General features: G+C 40.5%; 1 protein-coding gene across 2 annotated transcripts in view; it reads left to right on the forward strand.

Moving 5' to 3' along the window:
• Positions 1–14864, forward strand: part of NSMCE2 (NSE2 (MMS21) homolog, SMC5-SMC6 complex SUMO ligase) — a 223843-nt gene that overhangs the window by 152684 nt on the left and 56295 nt on the right. Inside the window, exon 6 of one of the 2 annotated variants that reach the window (XM_060128251.1) lies at positions 11560–12373. The exons of the other annotated variant lie outside the window; for it this stretch is intronic. Within the exon in view, the coding sequence (XP_059984234.1) occupies positions 11560–11751 (192 nt within the window). The 3' untranslated portion in view covers positions 11752–12373. Of the gene's footprint in view, positions 1–11559; positions 12374–14864 lie in introns of those variants that run through there. 2 annotated transcript variants of the gene reach the window in all.

Below are 14864 nucleotides of genomic sequence, written 5' to 3' on the forward strand. Positions count from 1 at the left end.
TCAGTAGTTGTGGCTGCGGGCTCTAGAGCACAGGCTCAGCAGTTGTGGCGCACGGGCTTAGTTGCTCCGAGGCATGCGGGATCTTCCCAGATTAGGGCTCGAACCCGTGTCCCCTGCATTGGCAGGCGGATTCTTAACCACTGAGCCACCAGGAAAGTCCTGTAGATTCTTTAACTAAGGCACAGAATTCAATAGTAATTCACTGACTAATTGAGGAAATATTTTTACTACATTATAAAATCCAAAATTTGGTAAGGGAAGTCTCACTTTATCCTGATGTAGTTTATCTGTAACTATATTTGAATTGAATAGACATGTTTAATTTAAGACTTTCTCAAATGCATACTTGCCTCCCTGGCTGCTGCTCTACTAAGCTCCAGTCTTCCTAAATAGTAGCACAACTGCAGAGACCACAGAATTTTTCAGGAAGAAAATCCTGCCCACCCAGAAGGGGTCAGTAAGTGCAAATGTCAACATTTTGCCTATAACCCCTGTGACAATTATAAGGAGATTAAGGTGGCCTTAAAAAAGAATCAGAGCTCTGACCGGTGACAGCCTTTCTTCCTTAAAACACGTGAGTGAGATATAGTTAGCTATTTGCCCACACTGTGCAGAGCACTGCAAAACAACAGCATGGGCCATTTGACCTGGAGCCAATGAAAGGAGGCTAGCCCAATTTGTAACTTTTGTGATGGTGCCGTAACGCTGGAGACATTCTAGTTTTGGAGACAACGAAACTAAGTGGAGAGAGAGCTGTCGGTTTATCTGCAGCAAAGATGAAATCTCAGTCACTAAATGACTAAAATTTCAATGTACTTTACAGCAAGGCCGGCAGAGTAGTCTGTTGGGTATATCAAAAGGGTGATTTAGAATCTTAGAAGGCTCTGATGCCCTTCCAAATCTTCCTTTACACTGTATCTAGCTCATAGTTTACAAACTCAGGACCCTATAGGGGCCAAGGAGGAAAGTAAATGGGTAGAGCTGGTCCCATTGAAATTGGAGAGCTAGAGAATAGATGCCCAGTCTAGTGGCAGAATTTGCAGTTTTTCTAGTGAATTTGAAAATTGGGACTTTTGAATGAAATCTCTTAATTTTTAAATACTGGCTGTTGATTGGAAATTTAAAAGCAATATGTAGCCGAACAAAACTTGTCTGCAGGCAGTATGTGATTGGTGCGTATTACCTCTGCTTCACTAATTTCCTTGATATGAGAGGCAGAACTTACCCTGTTGATTTGGGGCTTTTGTCTCTTAATTTTAAAACACAGATATAACCCTGAGAAAGTCAGCACTTCGGTATGTCAGTGAAGACTTGGTAATTTCCATTGAATTCCACTCAGCACACAGTTACTATGCATCGTCTATAGATCATACATTGTGCTCAGGCACTGACAATGATGACAGCAATGCTCTACAGCCCACGCCTTCAAAGTGTCTGTCCTCTGTGCAAGAGCAGGAGACCTGTGTTACGTAGGACTTGGAGCCCCAGTGTAGAACCGTGTGAGGCAGCCCCGGACTCTCCTTCTTGCAAAATTTTTACCTACATTGTGGATGGAAATTATGAGAACACTTTTGATGAGGGCAGCTATGCCGTTGTAGGAAGGCCATCTAGCATAGCTGTTGAAAGAGCAAGTCATAAAGCAAACTACTTGAGTTAGAATCTCGATTGTGCATCTTGATAGTTGTGTGACCTTGGGCATATTCTGTAATCTCTCTGTGGTCTCACTTTACACATCTGTAAGTGGGGATAGTAATACTATCTATATCACCAAGTTATTATGATGATGAAATAAGGTAATGTTATACGTAAAGCTCTTAGCACAATGCCTGACACGTAGTAAATTATTAACTACTGCTACTATTGTTGTATTTAATTTAAAAAGCACTGAACTCAGAATCAAGAGAACTGGGTTTAGGCACCCACTCTGCCTCTTTCAGTAGCTGTGACCAACTAGAAATCAATCAACCTCTGTGAATATCAGTAAGATTAGGATAATGTGAAGATTAAATGTAATTATGTATTATAACACATACACAGATGAAAAGTATTATTTCATAGTGGGAAAGGGCCGTCAACATAACAGCATGGGGAGGGGACACAGCACAATCCATGTGTAGATCGTAAGGGAACCCAAGGCCGATTTTGCCTAGTTTTCAAAAAAAAATTTTTTTTTTTTACTTTGGGGTACTTCCACTTTGTAAAAAAATACCCCCTTGAGAGACTATTTCCCCAACCCTCACAACTCCTTTATTCAACTTGCTTTAGAAGAGTTCCAAACTGTGCCTAAGACTGAGGATGACATGAAGATGCAGAGCCAAGGCTGTAATCCACATGAGGGCATGAGAGGTCTGGCAGAGGCTCAGTATATTGAGACCAACCAATCCTTGTCTCAGAAATGAGGAAACAGGATTAGAGATTCCACCCATATCCGGAACTGTTGAACCAGTGATTTTTGTACCACCCCCAAGATACTTAGATTCAGTTGTTTTTAGGATTTCAGCTGTCTCTCTGACTTCCCACGTTTTTGAAGACAGCTTTCAAGTTTGTTTTGATATCCTTAAATGTCTTGGGGAAAAAATGACATAGTGGATATGGGGGCACCTGCAGAGCTTCTGTGCCATGCTCAATGGATGTGACTTGAATCTGAATCTAAAGAGAAGACTTTCCTGCATCACTTTATTCTGTGATAATATTAGTGTAACTACTAACAACAACAGCAACAAAAAGTGTAGTACCACAGTCCAGGGAACACTTTCTTTTTGTTTTGTGAAAAATAAAAAATAGCTTAATACAACCAAGTGAGGATAGATAGATCAGAACAGTGAAAACCCTGTTCCCGTCTTGGAGCTTGTGGAAAGAGAGCCTCATTTGTACGTATTCTTTTTATAGCTAATGTGCTAATGGGCTCAGAGATAACACCTGTGTAATTTATTTTTAAAAATCTTACTGAAATCTCCATCTCGGTAAGATTCTAGGAAAGAATAGCAACAGCTGGCCTCACATCTGCTTGAACGATGCCATGTGAAAAGGATTCTAAATATAGTTGGAATTGGGGTCAAATGTATCTCTATGCTGTACTACAAAGTATCAATGGAACTAGATCTGAAGGAGCTATCATTAAAATAACCTAGAACTAAAATGGTATGATTTTCTCTGGAAAGCACCAAATATTTATCTTAAGCAATCTTTGCTTAAGGTAGCAAACTTGAAATATAACTGGTCCATTCCCATTTGCCAGATGGAGAGAAATACCAGAGCTTAGAGGAGTAAAAATAATCACATCAGCCCAAGAACATAGCTTTTTATAAGCTATTTTTCATCACATTGGATAGCTCAAGAATGCCTTGTTTCTATTTTTCTCAGCCCTTGAATTTTATAGCACCTGAGTTAGCAACTCTCAACATCCTTACTTCCTTCCCTCTCTTTCTCTCTCCCTCCCTTTCTTCCCTTTTTTCCTTCCTTCCTTCAACAGATATTTCTTAAATACCCACTCTGTGCTGAGTAATTTATTACACCCCTTGGAGCCAGAGAAAAAAAAGATAGATACAGTTTTTACTCTCAACAGAGTGTTTAAGTGACATAGTAGATTTTATACTTTAAAGATGGAGGCTTAGATAACACTGTACTTGTACTTACTTACTCTTAGTAAGTATCAATAAATAACAGCTATATGTGGGGCTTCTCTGGTGGCGCAGTGGTTGAGAGTCTGCCTGCCGATGCAGGGGACACGGGTTCGTGCCCCAGTCTGGGAAGATCCCACATGCCGCGGAGCAGCTGGGCCCATGAACCGTGGCCGCTGAGCCTTCCTGTCCGGAGCCGCAACAGTGAGAGGCCCGTGTACCGCAAAAAAAAACCAAACAGCTATATGTGAAAAGAATGCAAGATTCTATGAAACCTGTAACAACAGGTCCAATATAATAGCTACTATTTATGGAACACTTACAATATGCCAGGAATTCCATACACACACACACACACACACACACACAAACACACACACACACACCCTTACATAGATACTTACCCAGTGTTGTGTTTAATTATTACAACGTTCTAAGGGTAGATGTTATTATCCCAATTTACAGATGAGGAAACTGAAGCTCGGTGAGGTTGGATTGTCCAAGATTATATGGTTAACAAGTGACTGAGCCAGGATTCAAACCCAGCTCTGTCTTGACTAAAATTTGAGCCATTAACCATTAAGATGCACTTTGAAGTCTTATTTGTACAGTCTCCATTGCCTGTTGCTGCATGCTGACCCCAGACACCCTGCCACTAGTAGCACTAGTTTCCCCACCCTCCAGTGCCTGGACTAACTAATTTGTACTTCCCTTCCCTAACCTTCTGGTTCTCAGAATCACAGAGCTACCAGAAAATCAAAAGGAATTAATCATCAGCAAAAGTTGAAGGTCTTTGCTTTAACAGTTACTTTCCTTTGTATTGATACATGACTTTACAGTGGTAATGACAAGAACTATTCAATGGGCGATCTCTTCCAGATTTGCACAATTTTCAGAGACTCCAAATAACATCATCATATGTACCTCATGCACCGTATATTTGCATAGAGCATTATGTTTTATAAGACACTTTCATGTCTAAGAACGTGCTTAAGCCTCACATTCTGGGCTACAGCATCATCCTGGCCTAGAACACAGAAATTGCTCCAAAGTCAGTAGTTTCTAGCAAAGCTGAGACTGAGATCTGACTCCTTTACCTCCTAACAAAATCATGTTTGTGTAGTGACTGTAATCCCCTGGATGGAGGGATAGTTATCATTGTTTATCCCAGAACTTCAGGAGACACCGATGAGGTAAACTTTCTCTCCTCTCACTACCTGAGTGCTTCTCTGTAGGGCTTTATTGAGCATGTAAGAAACTTTCAGACTGATAAGATACAGAGTTTGTCTCTTGCTCTCTGATGTTGCTTCAAGCCCAGTGTCACTGTTTCACGCCTGATCTGTTGCTTCCCACAGATGCCTGACCCTACGACATATTGCTTGACAACTCTCCCGGCTAGAGACAGTTAGAAGCTAAAATTTGTTAACATGGATTACGTAATTAGGACAACTTTCTCCTCCGGGACCTTTTCCTTCAGTTATGTCTCTTCCGCAGTATCATTAGTCTCTCCATCTCTGCCGGCTTTCCTCTCAGCCTGGAGACCCACTCGAGTCTCTCCATCTTTACCTTTACAATGATTGATAGATAATAGAGAGAGAGAGGCCGAGATCATCCTGCATTTGCTGATGCATCTTCCCTTGCTTCCCCTTCTCCAGCGAGCTGCTTAAAAGCGTGGTCTGAGTACCCAGGGGCCCCTTCCTCTCTTCTTTCACTCCTCTGTCACGACAACCTGGTCTCCTCCACCGCGCCAGTGCACAAATCTCCAGCAACCTGCAGATTGCACGGATTTTTAGTCTGTATCTTACTGAGTTTCTTTGCTTCGTTTCAAATCTTAATGCTGACGACTTAATGCTGCTAGAAGTGCATGGCCTCTTACTTCATCTCCTTTGTTGAGCTTCCTGACCCCTCTGCCTTCAACTAAAATAATATTTTTTAGGATTGTGTCTCTGGCTGCTTGCCGCCCTCTCTACTGACTTCCCTTGTGTTATTTCAGTTATTGTCACCCCACCACCACCACCTTTATGCTGCCGGGTGACATCTCCAGCCAAAGTCCTGCCCTATTACCTTTCTCTCCACTTGGGTGACGCAGCACTGCAGCTTCAACATGGCCTTTTATCTTCAAAAATCAGCTTTTCCTCCTGCAATTCAAGTAAAAAATATTGAGTCTTAATAGACCAACTCCCCTCCTTCACTCCCAGTAATTACATCTCAATTATTTTGCCTCCTAGATAATTTCTCAAATCTGCTATCTCCCCATGCCCTGGTCCTTTCTCCTGGCATTTGTCTTATGTTCTTCCTTGTGTCTGAAATGCTTCTCTCACCTTTGTTTTTATTATTGTTAACGTGGTTAGTGTCTTCTTACTCATTCTTAAAGACCCATTATAAGCCTTATTGCCCCTTTACTTTATGTACATATCTGTCTTAACACTCTCCAGATACCGTTTATCTGTCTTCCCCACTGGGCTGAGCTTCTTTAGTACAAGTACTATTCCCTAGTCTTATTCAGCATCATGCTCCCAGAGACTACAACCTAAAACTTACTAAGGACTCAATACATATTTGTTGAACTGAATCAAACTTTCTAGAGCAATCAGAACACGTGAACAGCATTGGGAACAGGAGCTTTGGAGGAAAATATAGACAGTTATCCCAAGCACCTTGTTCGTGCAGCTCTTACAGGACTACTGGATACTAACATGTAGACCCTCTTCTCTCCCCCATCTTTGCCTTGTACATGAACTTTATATGCTCCTTTCTCTTAGCACATCTGTCTGTGCCTCTACTCGTAGTCTGCCTGACTCCTGCTTATTCTCTTGGGCTCAGCTCAAAGGCCGACCTCAGGATGGATTAGATGCCTCTCATCTGTGCTGGTATGTCTAGCATGGCACTTAGCAGAGGGCATTACGGTTTCCTGTTTCCTTGTCCATCTTTCCCAGTAAACGGTGAGCTCATTTAGGACAGAGACCAAGTCTTACTCCTTAACGTTCACAGTGCCTGACGTATCTCTGAGGAATAATGAGAGAATACACTTTAAAAGTAGATGTTTGTGGGTGTGCTGTTTTGAAATCTCTCAAGTATATCCATCCCTTTCCCTGCATATCCCCCTGCCCCAAATACAAAGCTTAAGTTTCTTTTCTTGAGTAAGACCTTAAAGCCATGTATTTTAGGTGTGTTCAAATTCTGGTGTCTCAAGTAAACAGTTGTTAATCAGACTAGCTGATCAACTACTGAGCTTAAATCAAAACATTCATTATCAAAGCCTTTTTGTTTATGAGTACAAATACACCATTGATGTTTATAAGAAGAATTATTTTCTGCCCTGAATGTTAACTAGCCACAAAAGCTGGTGTACACATGTGATAGTGTTTTTCACAGAGTTTAAAGAATGTTGGCCTTTGATGTTCTGCCCTTGAATGGAAATGAGCCTACTTTTTAAAATCACTGGTGAGGAAAATGGGAAACTTCTAGGCAAACACCTTAGAAGCATTGTTAGCATTCGTAAGTATTAAAATCCAACAGATGCATTGTGTATAACATAGGGGAAAATCTACTTTTTTGGAGAATAGCTCCTATGTCTTATGCTATGAAAATGAATGAGATTAAATAGAATATTAATATTTCATATTAAATAGAAATGTCTCAGTTAAGACATGATTGAAAGCAAAAGACCCTAACACAAAATAGCTTTAGTGAAAAAAAAAAAAAAAAGCTACAAGGAAGTAAGGGTGTTTCATGGGAAAAGGGATGAGAACCAAAATATGAAGTGGGCTCTTTAGGTCTTCCTCAGACCATAAAATCTCCCATCTCTACTGCTTTACATGACTTGCTTCTTTTTTCTCTCTCTCTCTAGACTAGCTTTCTCAGTTTCCCTGGCCATCTGGCGGAAGATGGCCACGGCATAGCCTTCTAAGTCATATATCCTCTTTCATTTCAGCTGAAGAGCTCAGACTGAATTAGAATCTCTCAGTTCCAATTCCAGACTCTTAGAAGAGAGATGTTGTTCTATATAGCATAGGCCAGAAGTTCACTGTGGTCAAGGAGACAGAGCCATGTGATACATACCTGGTTACCTTGGCACCCATATGAATGCAGAAAGAGGCAATTCTCAGGCAGGATGGGCCATTACGGGCTAGACAGACAACCCTGACTAGGACCCAAAACCAAGGAAGCATGAAGTGAAAAGTACAACATAGTAGCACTCATCCCAGTATATATCATTTATAAGCTTATTGCCTGTTTCCTCTACCAAACTATATGCACCTTGAGGCCAGGTACTATATCTTAATTATGTTTAATCTTAATCTTCAGTTATGTTTAATCCTAGTACCTGGAGCAATGCCTGACAATAGGCATTCAGTTAATATTTACTGGATGAACAGAAACAGATATAAGTTCTGCCTTCATGGGAATTACAGTCTGGTAATGAAAGCAGGCAATAAGCAAACAAGCAAATAAAAAGCTATATGGTAGTAAAAGCATTAAAAACATTTTAAGAAGGGGAGAGAGAGAAAGGAGTAGTTAGTGAGCAAGAATAGAAACTTTCAGAAGGTCGTTGATGGTGTTAAAACCCAAAGTAGCTATATACCAACTTTGTTTATTCATCCCAAGAGGCTGGAGACAATAATCATAAAAGATTCCATTTACATTTCGTTCCATTTATAACTTTAATACACACAAAGAAATTGTGGTTTATATTAAATACATGGGCTACTAAAAGATTGCTATAAAGAACTATGTGAAGAATTATAAATAAATGTGCTTAGTGTTTGCTGATAGCTTTTAATTTTTATCTGACAATTTGTGATTGTTCAACTGCTAACTCAGAACTTGATATAATTATAAAACAGTTCTCTGAGATGGTGAGTGATTAATCAAGTGCACAATTAGAGATATACTTTGGCCAGCTCTGCAAAGAGATCTGGATTAAGATTACAAATAATCCAATGCAAAAGACATGTTCTCTAAAGAAGAATCTGGCAGGATCAGATGATGATCTTTCAATCATATCCACAAAACACCAGGATGTGTTTTGTGGATATGACTGAAAGATTGTATCCAGTGATTTTAGTGATAGTAAAAGAGACTAAAGGAGAAGGGATGTAGGAAATGTGTTTTATTAGTATGCTTGTTGCCAGTATCTAACAGAGAAAGAACTATTCTGGAAGCAAACCAGCTCCCCTAAACAATAACTAACAAAGCCTTTACCTAGCTATATTAATTAGAGTAACTAACAGGTGCTTCTGTATAAACAGCTACAGAACCCCAGTGGCTTATTATTGTGTATTTTTCCCTATGTAAAGTTCAATGCAGATTGGATTGGGACAGAATGGATCTGGTCCGTAAAGTTACTCAAGGACCCAGGCTCTTTCCATCTTGTGGCTCCTTCTGAGTCCCCTCCATTAAGGCTGGTCCATGGAGAAAGAGTGAGATTGGGCCAGATCTAGACAAGGAAGTGCACATCACTTCCACTCACATTTCATTGAGTAGGACTGCGTCACATGTACCACACCTACCTATGGAAAGGCTGGAAAGACATACAGTTAGGGACCCAAGAGGAAGAGGAGAATGTGGATATAGGTGAACATTCCCAGTGTCTACCACACTAGCAATATGTGGAATCATGGGGGAAAAAATGTCATGAAAAAGCCCTTTGGGGCTTCCCTGGTGGAGCAGTGGTTAAGAATCAGCCTGTCAATGCAGGGAAGATCCAGGAAGATCATACATGCCACAGAGCAACTAAGCCCGTGCTCCACAACTGCTGAGCCTGCACTCTAGAGCCCACGAGCCACAACTGCTGAGTCCGCGTGCCGCAACTACTGAAGCCCACAGGCCCTAGGGCCCATGCTCCGCAACAAGAGAAGCCATCGCAATGAGAAGCCTGCGCACCGCAACTAGAGAAAGCCCACGTGCAGCAATGAAGACCCAACACAGCCAAAAATAATAGATAAAATAAATAATTTTTTTTAAAAAAGCCCTTTGTATTTCCAAAAGAATTTTGTTGATAAAATTTAAAATTTTTTCGAACAAGTTGTCTTAAAAAAGAAAAAAAATAGGAATTTAGGAACTGTCACTCAGAAGCTTCATACCACTGGTATTATCATTGGCTTCTATAGGCCACTTATGTGCTTCCCTGTCAGTGATGGAAAATCCAGAAGAAAATTAAGACCATACAGATTCTGAAAAGTACCATATCTAATCACAGTGTGGTAGTTCTCGTCCTTCCGCCCAAAGCACAATTATGATTGTGACATACCCATCAAATAATATCATCTCCTCCAGGAGGGTTTTACAACATGAAAAACAAAATTTAACTGTTGGCAGGTCATACTTGCTTAAAACCTGGAGTAGCATTTCCCAGCCAGAAATTTGGGAAAGAATGAGATTCCATAGTTTTACTTTGACCTGTCCCAGTAGGGCTGGCTTATATCTGATACCATATGCTCCTCTCTATGATAACAGTAGCTATGCCTGAGTTCTGTTTCAGGGATTCTGTAAATCTAAATTCTATTACAGTTATAGCTTACACTATTGAGATTTGCTAGATTCCAGGCATCATTTGAGGTACTTTACATCTTCATAGAAATTCCTGTGGCCTGTACTACAATTATTCTCATTTTGCAGATAGTGAAACTGAGGTACAGAGATGTCAGCAAGGAGCAGAACTCGAATTTAAATGCAAGCAGACTAGCTCCAGAGCTCATCCTCTTAAACACTAGGCTAGAGTATAGGAAAACCCAAAATAACAACCGCAAAAGACCACCTGAGGATTTCCTGACAATAAATAGGAAATAAGAGTACTGTCCCACCTTGTACACTCAGGGGTCTTGTCTGATAATACACATTGGAAGTAACCCCTGCCCAGGAAGTTCCAGATTTTATTCAGGAAAAGGCAACCCAGGCAAATGAAGAGCATGAATCTTTTTGTAACCAGGAATGACTGACTAAAATTTGGGAGACAGGATTGCATTTTAGATGCCCCAGATTTAATTTGGCATATAGCTGTATTGGTGCCGATAAGCTTTCCCCATGTAGGGTAAAGCATTCTTGGTTTGATTTTTATTTACCAACTCCAGTTGGTTATTTTTAAATGTATTTGAATTCCATTCAATAAATCATAGTTGAGCATCCACTATGTGGAAAGCTTTAGGCTAATTATTGCAGGGAATACAAACAGGAGGGATGCTTAATCAGCAAGGATACTGATTTGTAGAGGTAGCAGGATTATCTTAAACATTAGCGAGGTCTCTGAAACTCTGAAGGCCATTGTTTAGGTCTTGAGCCTTTAGCTGATAGGTTACACGCTGACTGTTATGCCAGAAGTCACCCTTGCTGTAGTTGGATGACCATATTTCCTTCGTCTGATGTGTTAATATTCCTTTTTTTTAACAGCTTTATTGGATATAATTCACCTATCATACAGTTCACCCATTTAAAGTACACAATGCAGTGGCTTTTAGAATATATTCACAGAGTTGTGAAACCAAGTACAATCAATTTGAGAACATTTTCAAAAAGAAGCCCTGTATCCATTAGCTTCACTTCCCATTTTCCTCCAACCCCCTCAGCTCTAGGCAGCCACTAATCTACTTTCTGTCTTTAATAGATTTACTTCTTCTGGCCATTTCATATAAATACGCATATGTGGTCTTTTGTGACTGGCTTCTTTCACTTAGCATAATGTTTTCAAGGTCCATCCATGCTGTAGCGTGAATCAGAACTTCATTCTTTTTAGTGCTGAATAACATTCCATTGTAGGGATAGAACACATTTTATTTATCCATTCATCAATTGATGGTCATTTGAGTTGTATCTAATTTTTGGCTGTTATGAATAATGCTGCTATGAACATTCGTGGACATATGTTTTCATTTTCATTTCTCGTGGTATTTGGGAGTGTAAATGCTGGGTCATATGGTAACTCTATGTTTATCCTTTTTAGGAACTTCCAGACTGTTTTCCAAAGCGACTACGCCATTTTACACTCCCACCAGCAATGTGTGAGGGTTCCAATCGCTTCACATCCTCGCTGACACTTGTTATTATCTGTCTCTTTGATTGTAGCCATCCTAGTGGTTGCGAATTGGTATCTCATTGTTTTGATGTGTGTTTCCCTGATGGATTAATATTGTAATATTTATTTTACCAACCTAAGACAAAAGCTTCAATCTTATGCTTTCTTATGCACATAACGGAAACTGCCTTACATTACTGGCTTGACTTTCTAAAACAAAACCATTGTTCTATGCAAGATGAATGTCATTTATGGGGTTTGAGTTACACCTGGAAGAATACAACGTGAAATGACATGGAATTCAGATTATGAACTCATATGGGAAATTTGTTTTGCAGGATGAATTCATTCACAGTGTTTTGAGACCTTTATCTAAGCTACTCAAGTACTCTTATGTGACATTTGCTGGATAATCTAGACAGCGCTTTGGTTAAATCCACAGTGTGATGTCATCCAGTAAACGCTTGAAAGTGGAGATGCATGTCTCCTCTGGTTTTATCAGTCTAGATTAGCAGTGTGGTTCACAGCACAGTGAACTTTTCTCCTCTGTGATCCATCAGTCTGTCTCTCATTGTGGGCCAATAATCTGTCACCTGAAGCTACTTAAAATAGGTTGGACTTTCTTGAATGTCATGTTGCTGTGATGACATTGGGGTTTGGCTGCAGAAGAGGGGAAGCACTGTTTTATGACTTTTGGTTGCTTCCATATCCCTTGTTTCCAGTAAAAGCACTGTGATTTTTAGCCTTTGCTTATATGCCTAGACTTTACTCTGTACCAGTTGTACCTTTCGTCTCTTTACCTATTGAGGCTCCTGCTGTGGTTATCTTTGTCTTTCTGTCAAAGAAAAAAAAATGAGGGGCTTAGAAGGTATCAGGGTTTCACCATCTTGATTTCGCCAGTTAGCAGATATGTTAAAAAGAACATCCCCAAAGGCCATTTGGTGAGAAAAGAAAAAAATAAAAAGTTGATCAGAATGAGAGGATGCTTTCTTCAGAGGTCTCAGGATCCCTCAGAAAGCATCCCCCAAAAAAGAGACCCCCCCCAAAAAAAAGAGACCCCAATGGCCTGATCATCCTCCCTGACCCATAGAGAGAATGACCACATAGATCCAGATTCTCCCCGTTAGGCTCTACATGCCTGTTTCCAGTTAGCACATCTTGGAGAAGGTCTGGGAGGAACAAAGGAGGGAAGGAGAGAAAAAGAACTATGAGTGGGTAATTAATCCGTTCATAATATATCATCATATGTTCTGCTTTATTTGTTCCTTAACTTTTTTTTTTTTTTTGAGGTACGTGGGCCTCTCACTGTGGTGGCCTCTCCTGTTGCGGAGCGCAGGCTCAGCGGCCATGGCTCATGGGCCCAGCCGCTCCGCGGCATGTGGGATCTTCCCGGACCAGGGCACGAACGTGTGTCCCCTGCATCGGCAGGCGGACTCTCAACCACTGCGCCACCAGGGAAGCCCTGTTCCTTAACTTTTAATATGCATTTTTGTAGCTTGGTTTGGGGTGGAGGAGGGGAGATTGGAAGTATCAGCCAGGCTTATGGGCAGAGCTTGAATTTTGCCTCCCCCCAAAATAAAGGGAAGTAATAACTTTATACATTTAGAGAGCTGGGTATGTTTGTTTGTTGAAGCTTTAGTAAATTCCATTTTGAGCATTCTATTAATTAAAATATTATTTTGACTAAAACTTAAGCATATGATGACCCAATGATAATTGTTGCCTCTAATGAAGATCTTAAACTACCCCATATCCGTGCCCATGTGCCTTTAGAAGTATAGAAGAAGAACTAAAGAGTGTTTATTAAAGTAAGAATTATAGTTTAGAGCCTTATTTTTGCAAATAATTAGCCCTTGAGTAATAAAACATAATACTGGCTAGCACTCATTGAGCATTGATTTATGTGCTAGTGTATACTAATAGCTTTACATAGATTATCTCATTTAATTCCTTCCATAGCCCTCTGAAATAGGTACTGTTATTATATCCCCATTTTACAAACTGAGGTTTAATGAAATTTAGTGCCTGCCTTATCCAGAGCTCGCACCCTGAGCTCTCCAACAAACGACTTCCCCTGTGTACATGCCATATTAATGAGTACTATAGCCTCCCCCTTCCCTCAACCAAATCACATACTAGAAATAGCGGGAGGTGGGTAGAGGGTTGGGCAATGGAGAAATGTGAGAGAGAATATGAATGAATGAATGAATGGGATAGCAGACCTCAAATAGGGAAGAAAATTGATGAGTTTTGCTGTAGTAGAGTTTGTTTTTTTGTTTTTATTTTTGTCATGGTAGTTTTTATTAAAGCTTTTAAGATTCCTTTTCCCTCTTTCACATTCTTGCACACAAACGTGGAGCAATAACTGCTTAGGAGAGGCAAACCCAAGGCTGGTTATTTCTATAGGAAAAGGCGAGGTGTATCTTCCATGGAACAAAAATGGATCAGAGATTTTGCTTGCTCTTTTCTGTTAAGAAATTAGAATAAAAAAGAATATTATACTGGTTTTCCTTCAGAAAGCCACGCACCTCTGATTACCTATTTTGCATAGAAAATATAGGGTATATTTTAAAATTCAGGAAGCATTTTGTTTGTCATTGCAAGCATAAAGTTATTTATAGTCACTTATTTAATTAAATTACTATGATCACTTCGCTGGGCCATTTTACTGTGATATTCTAAAATCAATGAATTAATTAACATCTCTCACATTCACTCTCTCTCTCTCTCTCACACACACACACACACACACACACACACACACAACGCTTCCTACACACCCATTTTTAACAGCCTCTATTTCATACCATTCATGCTTTTTACTCAAGGTGTGTCTGAGTATGAAGTAGCTGAAGTAAGATTCCTATAAAAATGGCTTGCCAAAAGGCAGCTCTTGCTGAGGGCTTCCCTGGTGGCTCAGTGGTTGAGAGTCCGCCTGCCGATGCAGGGGACGCAGGTTCGTGCCCCAGTCCGGGAGGATCCCACATGCCGCGGAGCGGCTGGGCCCGTGAGCCATGGCCGCTGAGCCTGCGCGTCCGGAGCCTGTGCTCCGCAACAGGAGAGGCCACCACAGTGAGAGGCCCACGTACCTCAAAAAAAAAAAAAAAAAAAGGCAGCTCTTTAAGCCAATAATCTCCTCCAGTGTAAAAGAGACTCTCTAGAGTTTATCTCACCCAGCCCTCCCCCTCTCCTGCGAAGGTAGCCCTTTTTTAATCTGCTCTATAAAATCTCCA

The sequence above is a fragment of the Lagenorhynchus albirostris genome, chromosome 17 (genome assembly GCF_949774975.1).
Source record: "Lagenorhynchus albirostris chromosome 17, mLagAlb1.1, whole genome shotgun sequence".
NCBI lineage: Eukaryota > Metazoa > Chordata > Mammalia > Artiodactyla > Delphinidae > Lagenorhynchus > Lagenorhynchus albirostris.